This window comes from Felis catus, chromosome A2 (assembly GCF_018350175.1).
Source record: "Felis catus isolate Fca126 chromosome A2, F.catus_Fca126_mat1.0, whole genome shotgun sequence".
NCBI lineage: Eukaryota > Metazoa > Chordata > Mammalia > Carnivora > Felidae > Felis > Felis catus.
Genome location: NC_058369.1, coordinates 25,202,468 through 25,214,497, shown reverse-complemented (window position 1 = coordinate 25,214,497; position 12,030 = coordinate 25,202,468). Strand labels below are relative to the sequence as shown.

At 47.6% G+C, this 12,030-nt stretch overlaps 2 protein-coding genes across 6 annotated transcripts in view; one reads left to right on the top strand and one right to left on the bottom strand.

Annotated features, from left to right (window-relative positions):
• The first annotated feature begins 267 nt into the window (after positions 1-267).
• Positions 268-12,030, top strand: part of ARHGEF3 (Rho guanine nucleotide exchange factor 3) — a 310,006-nt gene continuing 298,243 nt past the window's right edge. For 2 of the 5 annotated variants that reach the window (XM_023249854.2, XR_006593791.1), the window contains exon 1: positions 268-339. In XM_023249854.2, the coding sequence (XP_023105622.2) occupies positions 283-339 (57 nt within the window). In that variant the 5' untranslated portion in view covers positions 268-282. The other 3 variants (XM_045051706.1, XM_023249855.2, XM_045051707.1) reach the window with 3 other exon arrangements.
• SPATA12 (spermatogenesis associated 12) lies at positions 5,147-6,169 on the bottom strand. Its single transcript, XM_019825021.2, is given in 5 exon segments — positions 5,147-5,426; positions 5,428-5,515; positions 5,518-5,672; positions 5,674-5,846; positions 6,050-6,169. Coding segments are annotated over 5 exon segments (759 nt in total). The 3' UTR covers positions 5,147-5,203.

Here is a 12,030-nt window from a genome sequence, read left to right as displayed (position 1 = left end):
GACCTCAGCCCAAACCAAGAAGCTGGCGCTTAACCAGCCGAGACACCCAGGCGCCCCCATTCTTTATATTTCTGATTGTATGGGATCCTGAGGGCCGCAGGCGGTGATCTACTGAATGAATGAATGCAGAAAATAGTTTTAGTTGGATTCCCACGTCTATTTCCGCACGGTGACCCAGGCCACTGCAGGCTGCTGCTCTTTCTGGCTCAGCACCCGCCCACAAACCCCGCGATTCCTGAGGGTTTGGTGGTGCGGGGATTCGCGCAGCTCTGGCTCGTCCTCATGCTGACCCTCACAGCCCAGGAAAGGGAGGCTTGGACAAGACCCGACGCGCCCCAGGTCAGCCTAGCAGCGGGGTGGGGCTCCACGCACAGGCTCCGGCCCTCGCCGTCAGGGCAGCCCCCTAAGTCGCCACAGTCCCCTCCTGCTCCGATACTTAACCCCGTGAGTCTACCCTGGGCTGTCCGCAGCGCCTTCACCGCAAGAGCTGGGGCCGGGAGGCACACCCCCTCCCCGACGCTGTAAATTCTCTCCTTCAGGGTCTGGATTAGGTGGCGGGGGGGAATGCCTCAGGGCCCAGATCCCTCCATAGTCTTCTCAGGGACCCCGGCGGGGCTAGCGGAGGGGGAGTGCCGAGCAGCAGCCGGGCGTGACTGCGTCCGGGTCCCGCGCCACCCGGCTCCGGCGCCAGAGGGGGTCCCCCGCCCGCCTCCCGCCCACGTGGCCGGCCCGGGCTCCCCGCCCCCGGCCCCGCCCCGCCCGGGGGAGCGGCCCCCGCAGCAGCCGCCACCGCCGCGGTCGCCGCGGTGCGCTCTCCCGCTCCTCTGGGCCGAGCCAGCGCTGAGCACCGAGGTGAGTGAGGGCGGCTGGCCGCGAACCCCGCCCCTCCGCTAGACCCTCCCTGGCTGGACACCCCTGCTAGGCGCCCGGGAGCGGGCACTTTCCGGGGCTGGCTCCTCCCCTGCCTTAACCCACAACCCCGAGCTGGACCCCCACCCCCCACCTCCGGGTCGCCCCCACCCGTCCCGGTGCCCGAAGCGGACTCGGCGCGCTGTCCGGTCCCGGCGCACTCGGAGCGCAACTCGGGTGCCTGGGCGCGGCGCAGGTAGGCAGCGCCACCGCCACTCCGGACCGGCGGCCGCTCCTGCCGGAGACCCTGACTTTGGTGCTGGGAGCTCTTAGGCGAACGTTCCCAGAGCCACTTCCGGGGAGGGAGGCGCCACCTGTCCTTTTCCTTGGTGTCTTCCCCAGCCTTGGTGGGTCGCCCACAGGTCAGCGTCGCGTCGGGCGCTGCTGGTAGTGGCTCGCGGGGCTGCCGGTCACTTCGCCGCGAGGAACGCGGCTCTGGACGCGCAGGGCGGCGGCCGCGGTTCCGGGACCGCCCGGCCCGTGTGCTGGCGGCTGCATCTTTTAAATAGTGCGGCCAGAGGACCGTGAGGTAGAGGCGAGGAAGGCGGACCCCAAGGGGTTAGGGTGAATCTCGGTGCCTCATAGCCAGAGGCCGGTGAGCATTTTCTGAGTGTGGAAGTTGGCCGAGCCCGGCGGAACTGGATGCCTTTGGGCTTTGCCACGGGGTAGAGCTGCGCTTTGCACTGTCAGCCTCAACATGGGCTTGAACAGTGCTGAAACAGAGTGACTTGTTCCTAGAGGACTCTTTCCCGCTTTAATGCCTGAACCCGGCTTGCTTCCAGCCCTGGGCAAAGATGTGAGAACTGCCAAACGGTAGTTGTCCTGGACGCACCCGCAGAAACTTATTTTACAGCATTTCAGGCACAACACAAGGTATAACTGTTTTTTCTTGGTTGGGGTGTGGAAGCAGAAAGCTTTTCTGTGTCTCTGTCTTAGTTGTATAGTCTCAGGCAAGTTACTTCACCCATCTGTGCCTTAGTTTTCTCATCTGTAAAATGAGGATAATAGTACAAATGCTAAAGTGTTGTGTGAGGTGAAAGTTCTTAGAATTGTGCCTTGTATCAAGGTAAGCTCTACTGGCTTTAGTTGTTTTGGGCTGCAAAATCCTTGGGCTTTGCAGTAATGTTTCCTATGGTGAAGCAGCCTTTTGCAAAATGTGTCTCAGAATACGAGATTAGAGATGACCTTTGTCAAGGACGCTGCTGAGAAATGGGGTCTCAGACCTTCTCTGGAAGCTCTAGAGTGTGACTGCATATTTGCCTCACTGAGGGGGAGTGAATAAGGTTCCATGGGAATTCCTTCAGTTCTCAGGCCCCCTGATAGGCTGATACTGTCTCATCTCTGTGAGTGTGGGAGTGTAGTTAGGGGCCCAAAGACCTGCTCTTGTCCCCTCCCCTCCACTCACTAACCTCTAGCAGATTGTCCCTCCAGTGGAGTCTGCACCAGTTTAGCATCTTTTGGTGGTAGTAACCACAGATGGGAGTCCTGAGCCTGGGGCTCCAGGAATCTTCTGACATGTACATGAGATGCTTGGAGCACAGGTGTGTATTTTTCCAGAGAGTTCTCTCTTCATCATTTTCTGCAAAAAGCCTGCACCCCACAAGAGGGGATCCTGAATTGCTGGTGGGGACATTCTTACCTCTTGTACAGGAGCAGGCCCAAGTTCTTATGGTGTCAAGATGTCAGCATTACCTGTGTCTCCTAGAAGTAGAAGTGTACACGTGTTCCTTTGTGCCCTTACTCAGGGCACACCTTCCAGTGGAAATTCAAGTCTGCCTTGACTTGAGAAAATCTGATAAAGAAGTCAATTGGGGAAAGGAGAAGGCAAGCTGAGGGAGCAGAGATGGTTGGCCTGTTGTGGGGCTGTTAGGATGGGATGCCGTTCATAAAATTTGATTTCAAGTTGTCAGGAGACTCCTCAGGGCCTTTGCACATGCTCTTCCTGTTGCAGAGCACACTCTTCTACCACTCTTCTCATGTCCGGCAGTATCTTGTCCTTTAGCTTGGATGTCTTCTCTATAGAGATGGTTTCCTTGACCACTCTGTTCAAAGCAGCCCCTCCCCTATCAGTATTTATCACACTCTCCCATTGTATTTTATTCATGGAGCGTACCTGAAATGTTCATAGTCATGTATCTATTTATGGGTTTATTGTCTGCCTCCACACAGGAGAATGCAGACTCCAAGAGCCTAGAGGTATTGCCCTCTTTACCACTGAGCTCTGGCCCCTGACACACAGTAGATGCTTTATAAATGTTCCTTAGTGACAGAATGAATGAGCATCCCCTGAGTGAAGTGAGGTGAGTAAGAGCTTTTTTTTGTTTTGTTTTTCTTAAGTAGGCTGTACGCCCAACATGGGCCTCAAACTCACAACCCAGAGATCAAGAGTCACACGCTCTTCTGACCAAGCCAGCCAGGTTTAATTAATTAAAAAAATTAATCCTTGGATGCATTATCTTTTTTTTTTTTTTAATTTTTTTTCAACGTTTATTTATTTTTGGGACAGAGAGAGACAGAGCATGAACGGGGGAGGGGCAGAGAGAGAGGGAGACACAGGATCGGAAACAGGCTCCAGGCTCCGAGCCATCAGCCCAGAGCCTGACACGGGGTTCGAACTCCCGGACCGCGAGATCGTGACCTGGCTGAAGTCGGACGCTTAACCGACTGCGCCACCCAGGCGCCCCAGGATGCATTATCTTAATGGTGTGTACAAATATTGTCTGATTCATATCACTTTGCACAGGTTGAAACTTGAGTGACAATGAAACGCTTGTATATATGATTCTAATTAATGCACATTCCTGCGTGGGAGATCGCCGGTGTGGTGGGTGGAATGGGGTCTTCTGTGGAGAGGTTTGGAGATAAGCTTTGCCTTCTTCTTCACTGTAGTGAAAACTGTTCATTCAGTTGTGAAAATGGGTACACTTTTTTGTAAAAAAAAGATCGAAGATGGGGCGCCTGGGTGGCGCAGTCGGTTAAGCGTCCGACTTCAGCCAGGTCACGATCTCGCGGTCCGGGAGTTCGAGCCCCGCGTCGGGCTCTGGGCTAATGGCTCGGAGCCTGGAGCCTGTTTCCGATTCTGTGTCTCCCTCTCTCTCTGCCCCTCCCCCGTTCATGCTCTGTCTCTCTCTGTCCCAAAAATAAATAAAAACGTGGAAAAAAAATTAAAAAAAAAAAGATCGAAGATTATAGTTATTTGGAATCCTATCTGCACATGTGCCTTATCCCCTTAGCTCAGCTCATTCACTCCATTTATTCAAGAACCATTTATGGAAGTAGGGCTTGGAGACTGGCCACAGAGCAGTCAAGACTGGCAGTGTTCCTCCATTATGGTGTTACATCCCGTGGGCAGAGATGGACAGTCGACAACTAGGTCTATAATATGATATCAGGGAGTGTGGTCAGTGTAATAAACAAGATGAAGCTGGATGGGATCCACTCACCCAGAGTGAGTGGGGTGGAGGCAGCATTGGTTTAGGTCAGGGATGGTTTCTCTGAGGAAGCAATTCAAACAGAAACCTAGATGAATGTGGGGTGTGGCTATCTGGGGGAAGACAATTCTATGCGTGTGGACCCCAAGGTTGTGGTTGAATTCCTGGCTTGGCCAGTCAGCTCTTGAGCCCTGGACATGGTCTGTCTCACTGGGGAAGGGGGAGGGGAAATGAGACATTGTGGGCAGAACCTCCATCACCTCCTCCCCAGATCCTAGCAGGTGGCTGGAGTAAGATCTCAACACTGTGTGCTCTCATGGTTGACCAGAAGGCTTGTGCCTTCCTTTCCAGAGGCACCTGGAGTAATGGTGTTTCCTGAAACTGCCACCTGGGCGACGAGTATAAGCCTTGGGGGGCACTGCTAGAAGTACAAACCTACACGTAGTAAGACTTGCTTCATTTCACCTGCCCTCGCCATGGACTGCCTCCTCTTTTGTGCCATTTGGTTACAAACATCTCATCACCTACAGGGAACCATCTAGAAGGAAAGTAGTTACTTAGCAAAGCTTTGATGGAAAAAAAACGAAGTGATGAAAATGTATAGGATCATAGACCAGGAGATGTATGCTTCCCATTCTCCCCATTGAGTGGTTGATTGGTTGGTCATTTGATGTTATTTAACAAAGCATAAAGGAGGTATGACAGGGAGGGTTCTTGGAAAAAGTGATATCTAAGAAAAGAAAGGGATGGCTACAAGTCACTTCTCTTGGGGAGTGGCGGGGGGTGGGGGATGGAAGGAAGAGGGAAGAGCATGTGCAAAGGTCCAGATAAAGAGGTACCAGCTCTCAGATGATGCCAGATCCTCATTGGTTATGGCAGCATGTGTGCACATATGTTTTCTGTGAGTATTCTGTGGAAAAGGAACTGACATACCAGTGCTCAGTAAATGCCAGTTGATGTGAAAGGCCGTGCCTTGTGCTATTGGACTCTACACTGACATCCTCATGTATTATCTAAAACTGTCCTGTGGCACATGCCCTCTTAGCATCCCCATCTTCCTGACCAAGAAAGCAAGGTGGGAAGTGGAATAACTTGCCAACTGTGTCTTTCTTGAACTCTGTTCAGTTGTATCAGGGAAGGTGGAGATGAGGGGGATCTTCCCAGAAGATTGATTCAGTGATGTCAAGAGAGAGAGATGCTTTTAAATATCACTGACAGGCCTTGCTTTGGTGCACAGCGCTGTGGAATGTCAGCTCTGGGATTGCAAAGGCTGCTCCCGGCCAACCGCCCAGTCTCTGGCATGGTGAGGATTTGTTGAGGTGTTAAGTGGATCCCCAGGGTCTCTGGTGGCCACGGAGCAATGAGACTGGAGGAGGCCATTGCCTTATTTCCCCAGGAGTCTCCTGACTTTTCTAAAGCGGACCCGCAAGTCAGGACAGAGCTGGATATGGGACCCAAGTCAAAGCTGAGTGCTCCAGAAAGAGAGGCTGGGGTCCTTGGCCGGAGCTGAAAGACAAAGGAGGCAGTTTGGTGCCTTGTGTGGCTCAGCTAGCTAAAGATCAAACTAGTTATTTAACAGTCCAACTTAGTTCTTTGTCCAATCTGCCACCTCTACTTCCACCCAGCATATGATAACTTTATAGGTTGGGGTTTGCTGCTCCTGCTGATAGAACCCCAAGCCCTGAATTCATCTTCAATTCTGAGCTTACTATTTTCCTGGAAGCTGGGGTGGTGATGCAGGGCAGTGGCCGACTTGAAGGCAAATTGACATGTCCGGAGGTGGTGGAGGTGATGGTCGGGGTCCCGTGTTCCAGTCTCAGCTCCAGCATTGCATTAGTAGCAAAGTGATCTCAGGCAAGGTGCCTAACCTCTGCAAGCCTTGGTTTCCTCCTCTGTGAATGGGGACAGTGGTTGGCTGTACCTTATGGGTTTGCTGTGGGGATTAAGTGAGAAGATATGTGCAGAGAGCATATTCCTAGCACAGCCTCTGTGCAGGAAGGGCTGGCTGTGGTCATTATCTGGTGACCTAAAATGGACACACATTACTCCGTCACTACTTTGTGCTCTGAAAGGTTTGCTCAAACACACAGAGAGTTCTTCATTCAGATTTGGGGACCTCACCAGGGACAGGTGCTATCCTTTCTGGAGACAATTATATTAGGAGCCAAATCCGGATAGTGGAGTTGAGGGTACATTTACTGTGAGACAGAGGTCAGGTGTGAAATGCCATGAGATGCCCTCCCCTCCTGTGGTCTCTCCCAGGCCTCCCCCTACAGTGGTGGCTTCCATGTACCCATGACCCTCAGAACCTGGCTGCTTCAATGGACTGTTCTGGTGTATCGTCACCACACCCCATTCCAGGTCACCTGCTAGACCCTCCAATGGAGCTGAACCCAACAGCCCCCCAAATACCCCAGAGGCTTTTCAACGTTAACAGCTTTGCATCCACTGTTCCTACTACTGGGAGTGCTCTTTCACTCTTATCCACGTTCAGAATCTCCCACACTGCCCAGCTCCAATGGCCTTTTCCCTCTTTCCTTCCCCTTTGACTAGAAAAAGAAATGCTCTTTTGTACAAGAAAGGCTGGTTATATTCTTTACATATACAAATACAAACAAATCAGAAATTGTAGAGTAAAAAATTAAATTGTGCCTCCCCCATCCCTGGCTTGCTTGCAGAGAGAACATTTATGGTCAGCTGACTGTATATTTTTCTTATGTTTTGATGTACAGGTGTGTGTACCTGTGCATATCTTTAAAAACCAACATAATGGGCTCATTTTATATGTATTGTTCTCCAATGAGATTTACCTCATTTGACCACATGTCCAAGAGCACTTTCTCTGTTCATATGCATTTCCTCTCTTTTCACACCCTCCCACCAAGAGAGGAGAGTACAAGTTTGTATGGACATATGTTTTCAGTTCTCTTGGGTATATACCTCCAGTGGGATTGCGGGTCATATGGTAACTCTATGTTTACATTTTGGAGGACTGCCAAACTGTTTTCCAAAATGGCAGCACCATTTTGCAATCCCGCTAGTAGTGTTTGAGGGTTCTGATTACTCCACATCTTCATCAACACTTGTTACTGTCCATCTTTTTTTATTATTGCCATCCTAGTACATATAAAGTGGTATCTCATTGTGGTTTTGATTCTCATTTCCCTATAGCTAGTAGTGTTGAATTTTTTTTTAATTTTTTTTTTTTTTGAGAGAGAGCGTGTGAGCAGTGGAGAGGCAGAGAGAGAGGGGGACAGAGGATCTGAAGCGGGCTCCGCACTGACAGCAGAGAGCCCAACGTGGGGCTCGAACTCGTAAACTGTAAGATCATGACCTGAGCTGAAGTCAGTCACTCAACCAACTGACCACCCAAGTACTCCGAACATCTTTTTTTTTAAATTTTTTTAGAGCAGTTTTAGTTTAGTTTTGTTTTTTTAATAAAATCGAAAGGAAAGTACAGAGATTTCCTTTCTACTTCCTGTTCCCACACATGCATAGCCTCTACCATTTATGAACATCACTCGCCAGAATGGTACTTTTGGTACCAAGAATGAACCTACATTGACACATCATGATCATCTAAGGCCCATAGTTTATCTAAGGGTTCACTCGTGGTGCTGTATTTTCAGTGGGTTTGGACCAATGTATAATGATAATTATAAACACAATGATAATATCATACAGAGTATTTTCACTGCCCCAAGAATCCTCTCTGCTCTGCCTATTCATCTCTACCCTCCTGCCCCCTACAACCACTGAGCTTTTTATTGTCTCCACAGTTTCCCCTTTTTTTCAATGTCATATAATTGGGGTCAGACAGAATGTAGCAATTGGTTTCTTTCACTTAGTAACATGCATTTGAAGTTTCTCCCTGTCTTTTCATGGCTTGATAGCTCATTTGTTTTTAGTGCTGCTTAATATTTCATCATCTGGATGTACCAAGTCTATCCATTCACCTACTGAAGAACATTTTGGTTGCTTCTCAGTTTGGGCAGTTATGAATAAAGCTGCTTTAAATATTCATATGCAGGTTTTTGTGTAGACATAAGTTTTCAACCCCTTAGGGTAAATACTGGATTGTATGGTCAGAGTATATGTAGTTTTGTAAGAAACCCTCCAAACTGTCTTCCAAAGTGGCTGTACCATTTTGCATCCCCACCAACAATGAATGAAAGAGTTTCTGTTACTTTACATCCTTTGTCAGCGTTTGGTATGGTCAGTGTTTTGGATTTGGGCCTTTCTAATAGGTGCGGGGTGGTATCCTCATTGTTTTAATTTGCATTTCCCTGATGACGTATGATGTGGAGGAGCATCTTTTCATATGTTTACTTGTCATCTGTATGTCTTCTTTGGTGAGGTGGCTATTATGGTCTTTGGCTCATTTTCAGATCAGGTTGTTTGTTTTCTTATTGTTGAAGTTTAAGAGCTCTTTGCATGTTTTGGATAACAGTCCTTTATCAAATATATCTTTCACAAATATTTTTTCCTAGTCTGTGGTGTGTCTTCTAATTCTCCTGGGATTATCTGTTGCAGAGCAGAAATTTTAAATTTTAGTGAAGTCCAGCTTATCAATTCTTTCTTTCATGGATTGTGTTTTTGGCATCATAGCTGAAAAAGCATCACCATAGCCAAGGCCATCTAGGTTTTATCCAATGTTATCTTCTAGGAGTTTTATAGTTTTGCATTTTATATTTAGGTCTCTGATCCATTTTGAGTTAATTTTTGCAAAGGGCATAAGGTCTGTGTTTAGATTCATTGTTTTGCATGTGGATATCCACTTATTCCAGCACCATTTGTTGAAAAGATTATCTTTGCTCCATTGTTTTGCCTTTGCTCCTTTGTCAGAGATGAGCTGACTATATTTATGGGCTATTTTTTTCCATTGGTCTATTTGTCTATTATTTTGCTAATAGCACACTGTCTTGATTTTTGTAGCTTTGTAATAAGTGTTGAAGTCAAGAAATTGCAGTCTTCTAACTTTGTTCTTCTTTAACATTGTGTTGGTTGAATATCTTTTCACTTTGGAGAAGTGTCTTTCCAGATCTTTTGCCAGTTTTTAAAAGTTGCTTTGTCTTTTTATTATTGATTTGTAAGGGTTCTTTATATATTCTAAATTCAGTCCCTTATCAGATATATGATTTTTAAATATTTTCTCCTATTCTGTGGATTGTCTTTTTATTTTCTTGGTTGTGTTCCTTGAAGCCTAGGATTTTAAGTGTGATGAAGTCCAGTTTATCTATTTTTATTGTGTTGCTTATTTTCTCTTTTTTTTTTTTAATTTTTTTTTTACGTTTATTTATTTTTGAGACAGAAAGAGATAGAGCATGAACGGGGGAGGGTCAGAGAGAGAGGGAGACACAGAATCCAAAACAGGCTCCAGGCTCTGAGCTGTCAGCACAGAGCCCGACGCGGGGCTCGAACCCACGAACTGCGAGATCGTGACCTGAGCTGAAGTCGGACGCTTAGCCGACTGAGCCACCCAGACACCCCTAAATGTTTCTTAAGTATAACACCAAAAAGCATAAAGCATGAAGATTTATGCTGAAATTTTCTCCTAAGAGTTTTATAGTTTTTAGTCCTTAGGTTTAGGCCTTTGATCCAGTTTGGGTTAATTTTTATATGTGGTGTGAAGTAGGGGTACGGCCTCACTGTTTTGCATGTGGAGATCCTGTTGTCCCAGAGCCGTTTGTTGAAAGGGCAGCCTTGTTGAAAATCAATTAGCCATAAATGTAAGTGTTTGTTTCTGCCCCCTTCATTCTGTTGCATTGACCTGTATGTAAATCTTTATGCCAGTACCACTGTCTTAGTTACTGCAGCTTTTTGTAACTTTTGAGATCAAGAAGTATGAGTCTTCTCGCTTTGTCCTTTGTCATGATTGTTTTGGCTATTCTGGGTCCTCATATGAATTTTAGGACCAGCTTGTCAATTTTTGCAAAAAAGGCAGCTGAGATTTAATAGGGACTCATTTGAATCAGAATGTCAGTGTGGAGTTTTGCTAGTTTATCCATATTAAGTTCAGATCCTGATGCATCACTCGCTCGTTGATGGGTTGACACTCAGGGTCCCATCCTTGAAGCTGCAAAGACAAAGACCCAGGGACATCAGCATCTCTTTTTCTTATTGAGGTAAGTGACAAGTACAGGGTAGTGTCCAATCCAAGGCTGGAGACCTTGGGTAAAACATTTAAGCCTTGAATGTGTGAAATGGGAGTAGATCTGGCACTGACCAAGCATATGGCAGACTCAGCTTCCTCGTATCTGAGGGCGTGATGGAGATCCATAGAGATCCTCCTTTATTGCCCTGCCTCCATGCTTGACAAGTGTGGTGAGAACTGGGGACGCCCACAGCCCCAGAGGCACCAGGGAATGGTGGAGGGTGTTAGAGGGAGGCCGTATTTTAGCTTCTTTTATTTGGCGGGCAAAGAGGTAGGATTTCATTGAAGGAAAAGGTTCTGCTGCTAAAGCAATTTTGCCTCCTCTCCCCAAACTGGCATCATGCTTTGAAGAACGGAATAAAAATAAGAAGGGAATACTATCACTTATTAGAAGATTAGTTTACGCCTCTACCTGCACTTATGCGTTCCAGATGTCATGCTTTGGCACAAGTCCACAATTGTATTCTTACAGAAGAAGAAAGAAAAAGTGAAGCACCGACGTGTGTGTCACTAGGAGTCTGCTTTTCTAGACTGCAGGAACAACCCGGGGCACTACAATGGGCAATGCAAACCCACGGTGCACCGCAGCTGGGGCTGGGGGCTCCGTTTGAGACAAAATGGTGCTAATGTGTGTGAGAGGTTGGAGTTGTTTATCACGGCAATTTTAAAAAGTATTAATTTGGGCAGAGTTTTTGTTTGTTTCTGGAGGGGGAAAAGTTACATCCAATAGAAAGTATTTTGAGATCTTCAGACGCCAAGCTCCTTTGGGTTTAGCAGGTTCCCTTTACCCAAGCTGTTAGAACAGGCAGTTCGTAGGGATTTCATTCGCATTCGTTACTGAGGGGTGTGTGTGCACGCCTGTGCACATGGAAAGTTAGGGGAAAAACACAATGATATAACCCAACCCCCAAACAAGGAAGCATGTGTCAGAGCTGAAGTTCCAGTCTCAGAAGATGCAGCCTAGGCGACCTTGAGTAACCTCTTTCTGTGACACATCTCCCAAGGGGTGGGGGGAACTGTTTCTCTCCAGCAGGGCTTTAATTTTACAAAAGCCCTGTGCACTCAAGTGGTTTTCTTAACAGGTCACTCACATTTTGTACGTTCTGGGCTGGGCAGGGCCTCACTAGTCCTTGGCCAGCCTTGTGAGTCAGAGAATATTTAAATGACTGCCGAGGTCTTCGAGGAGAGAGAGCTGGCAAGTGAATCTAGGGAGGTGGAGTGACTCTTAAACAGCACTGCGGTGAATGAGTGGCAGAACCGATACCAGGGTCAGCAACCCTGTTTTATTACACTAATAAAGTTGTATTATCTTTTCAAGTGAGATAATAATTATGATGCTACCAAATTCTATGGAGCACTTATTATATGGTGGAGTCTGGGCTTTCACACTTGCGTTTGACTGTGACACATTGTAAGAGATAAATCTAGGCTATAACCTGGGGGGTGTGTGTGTGTGTGTGCACATGCACGCACACGAATGCATGCACATGCATATCTGAAACAAAAGTTTGGTGAGACAAGACTTACCTTATGTAT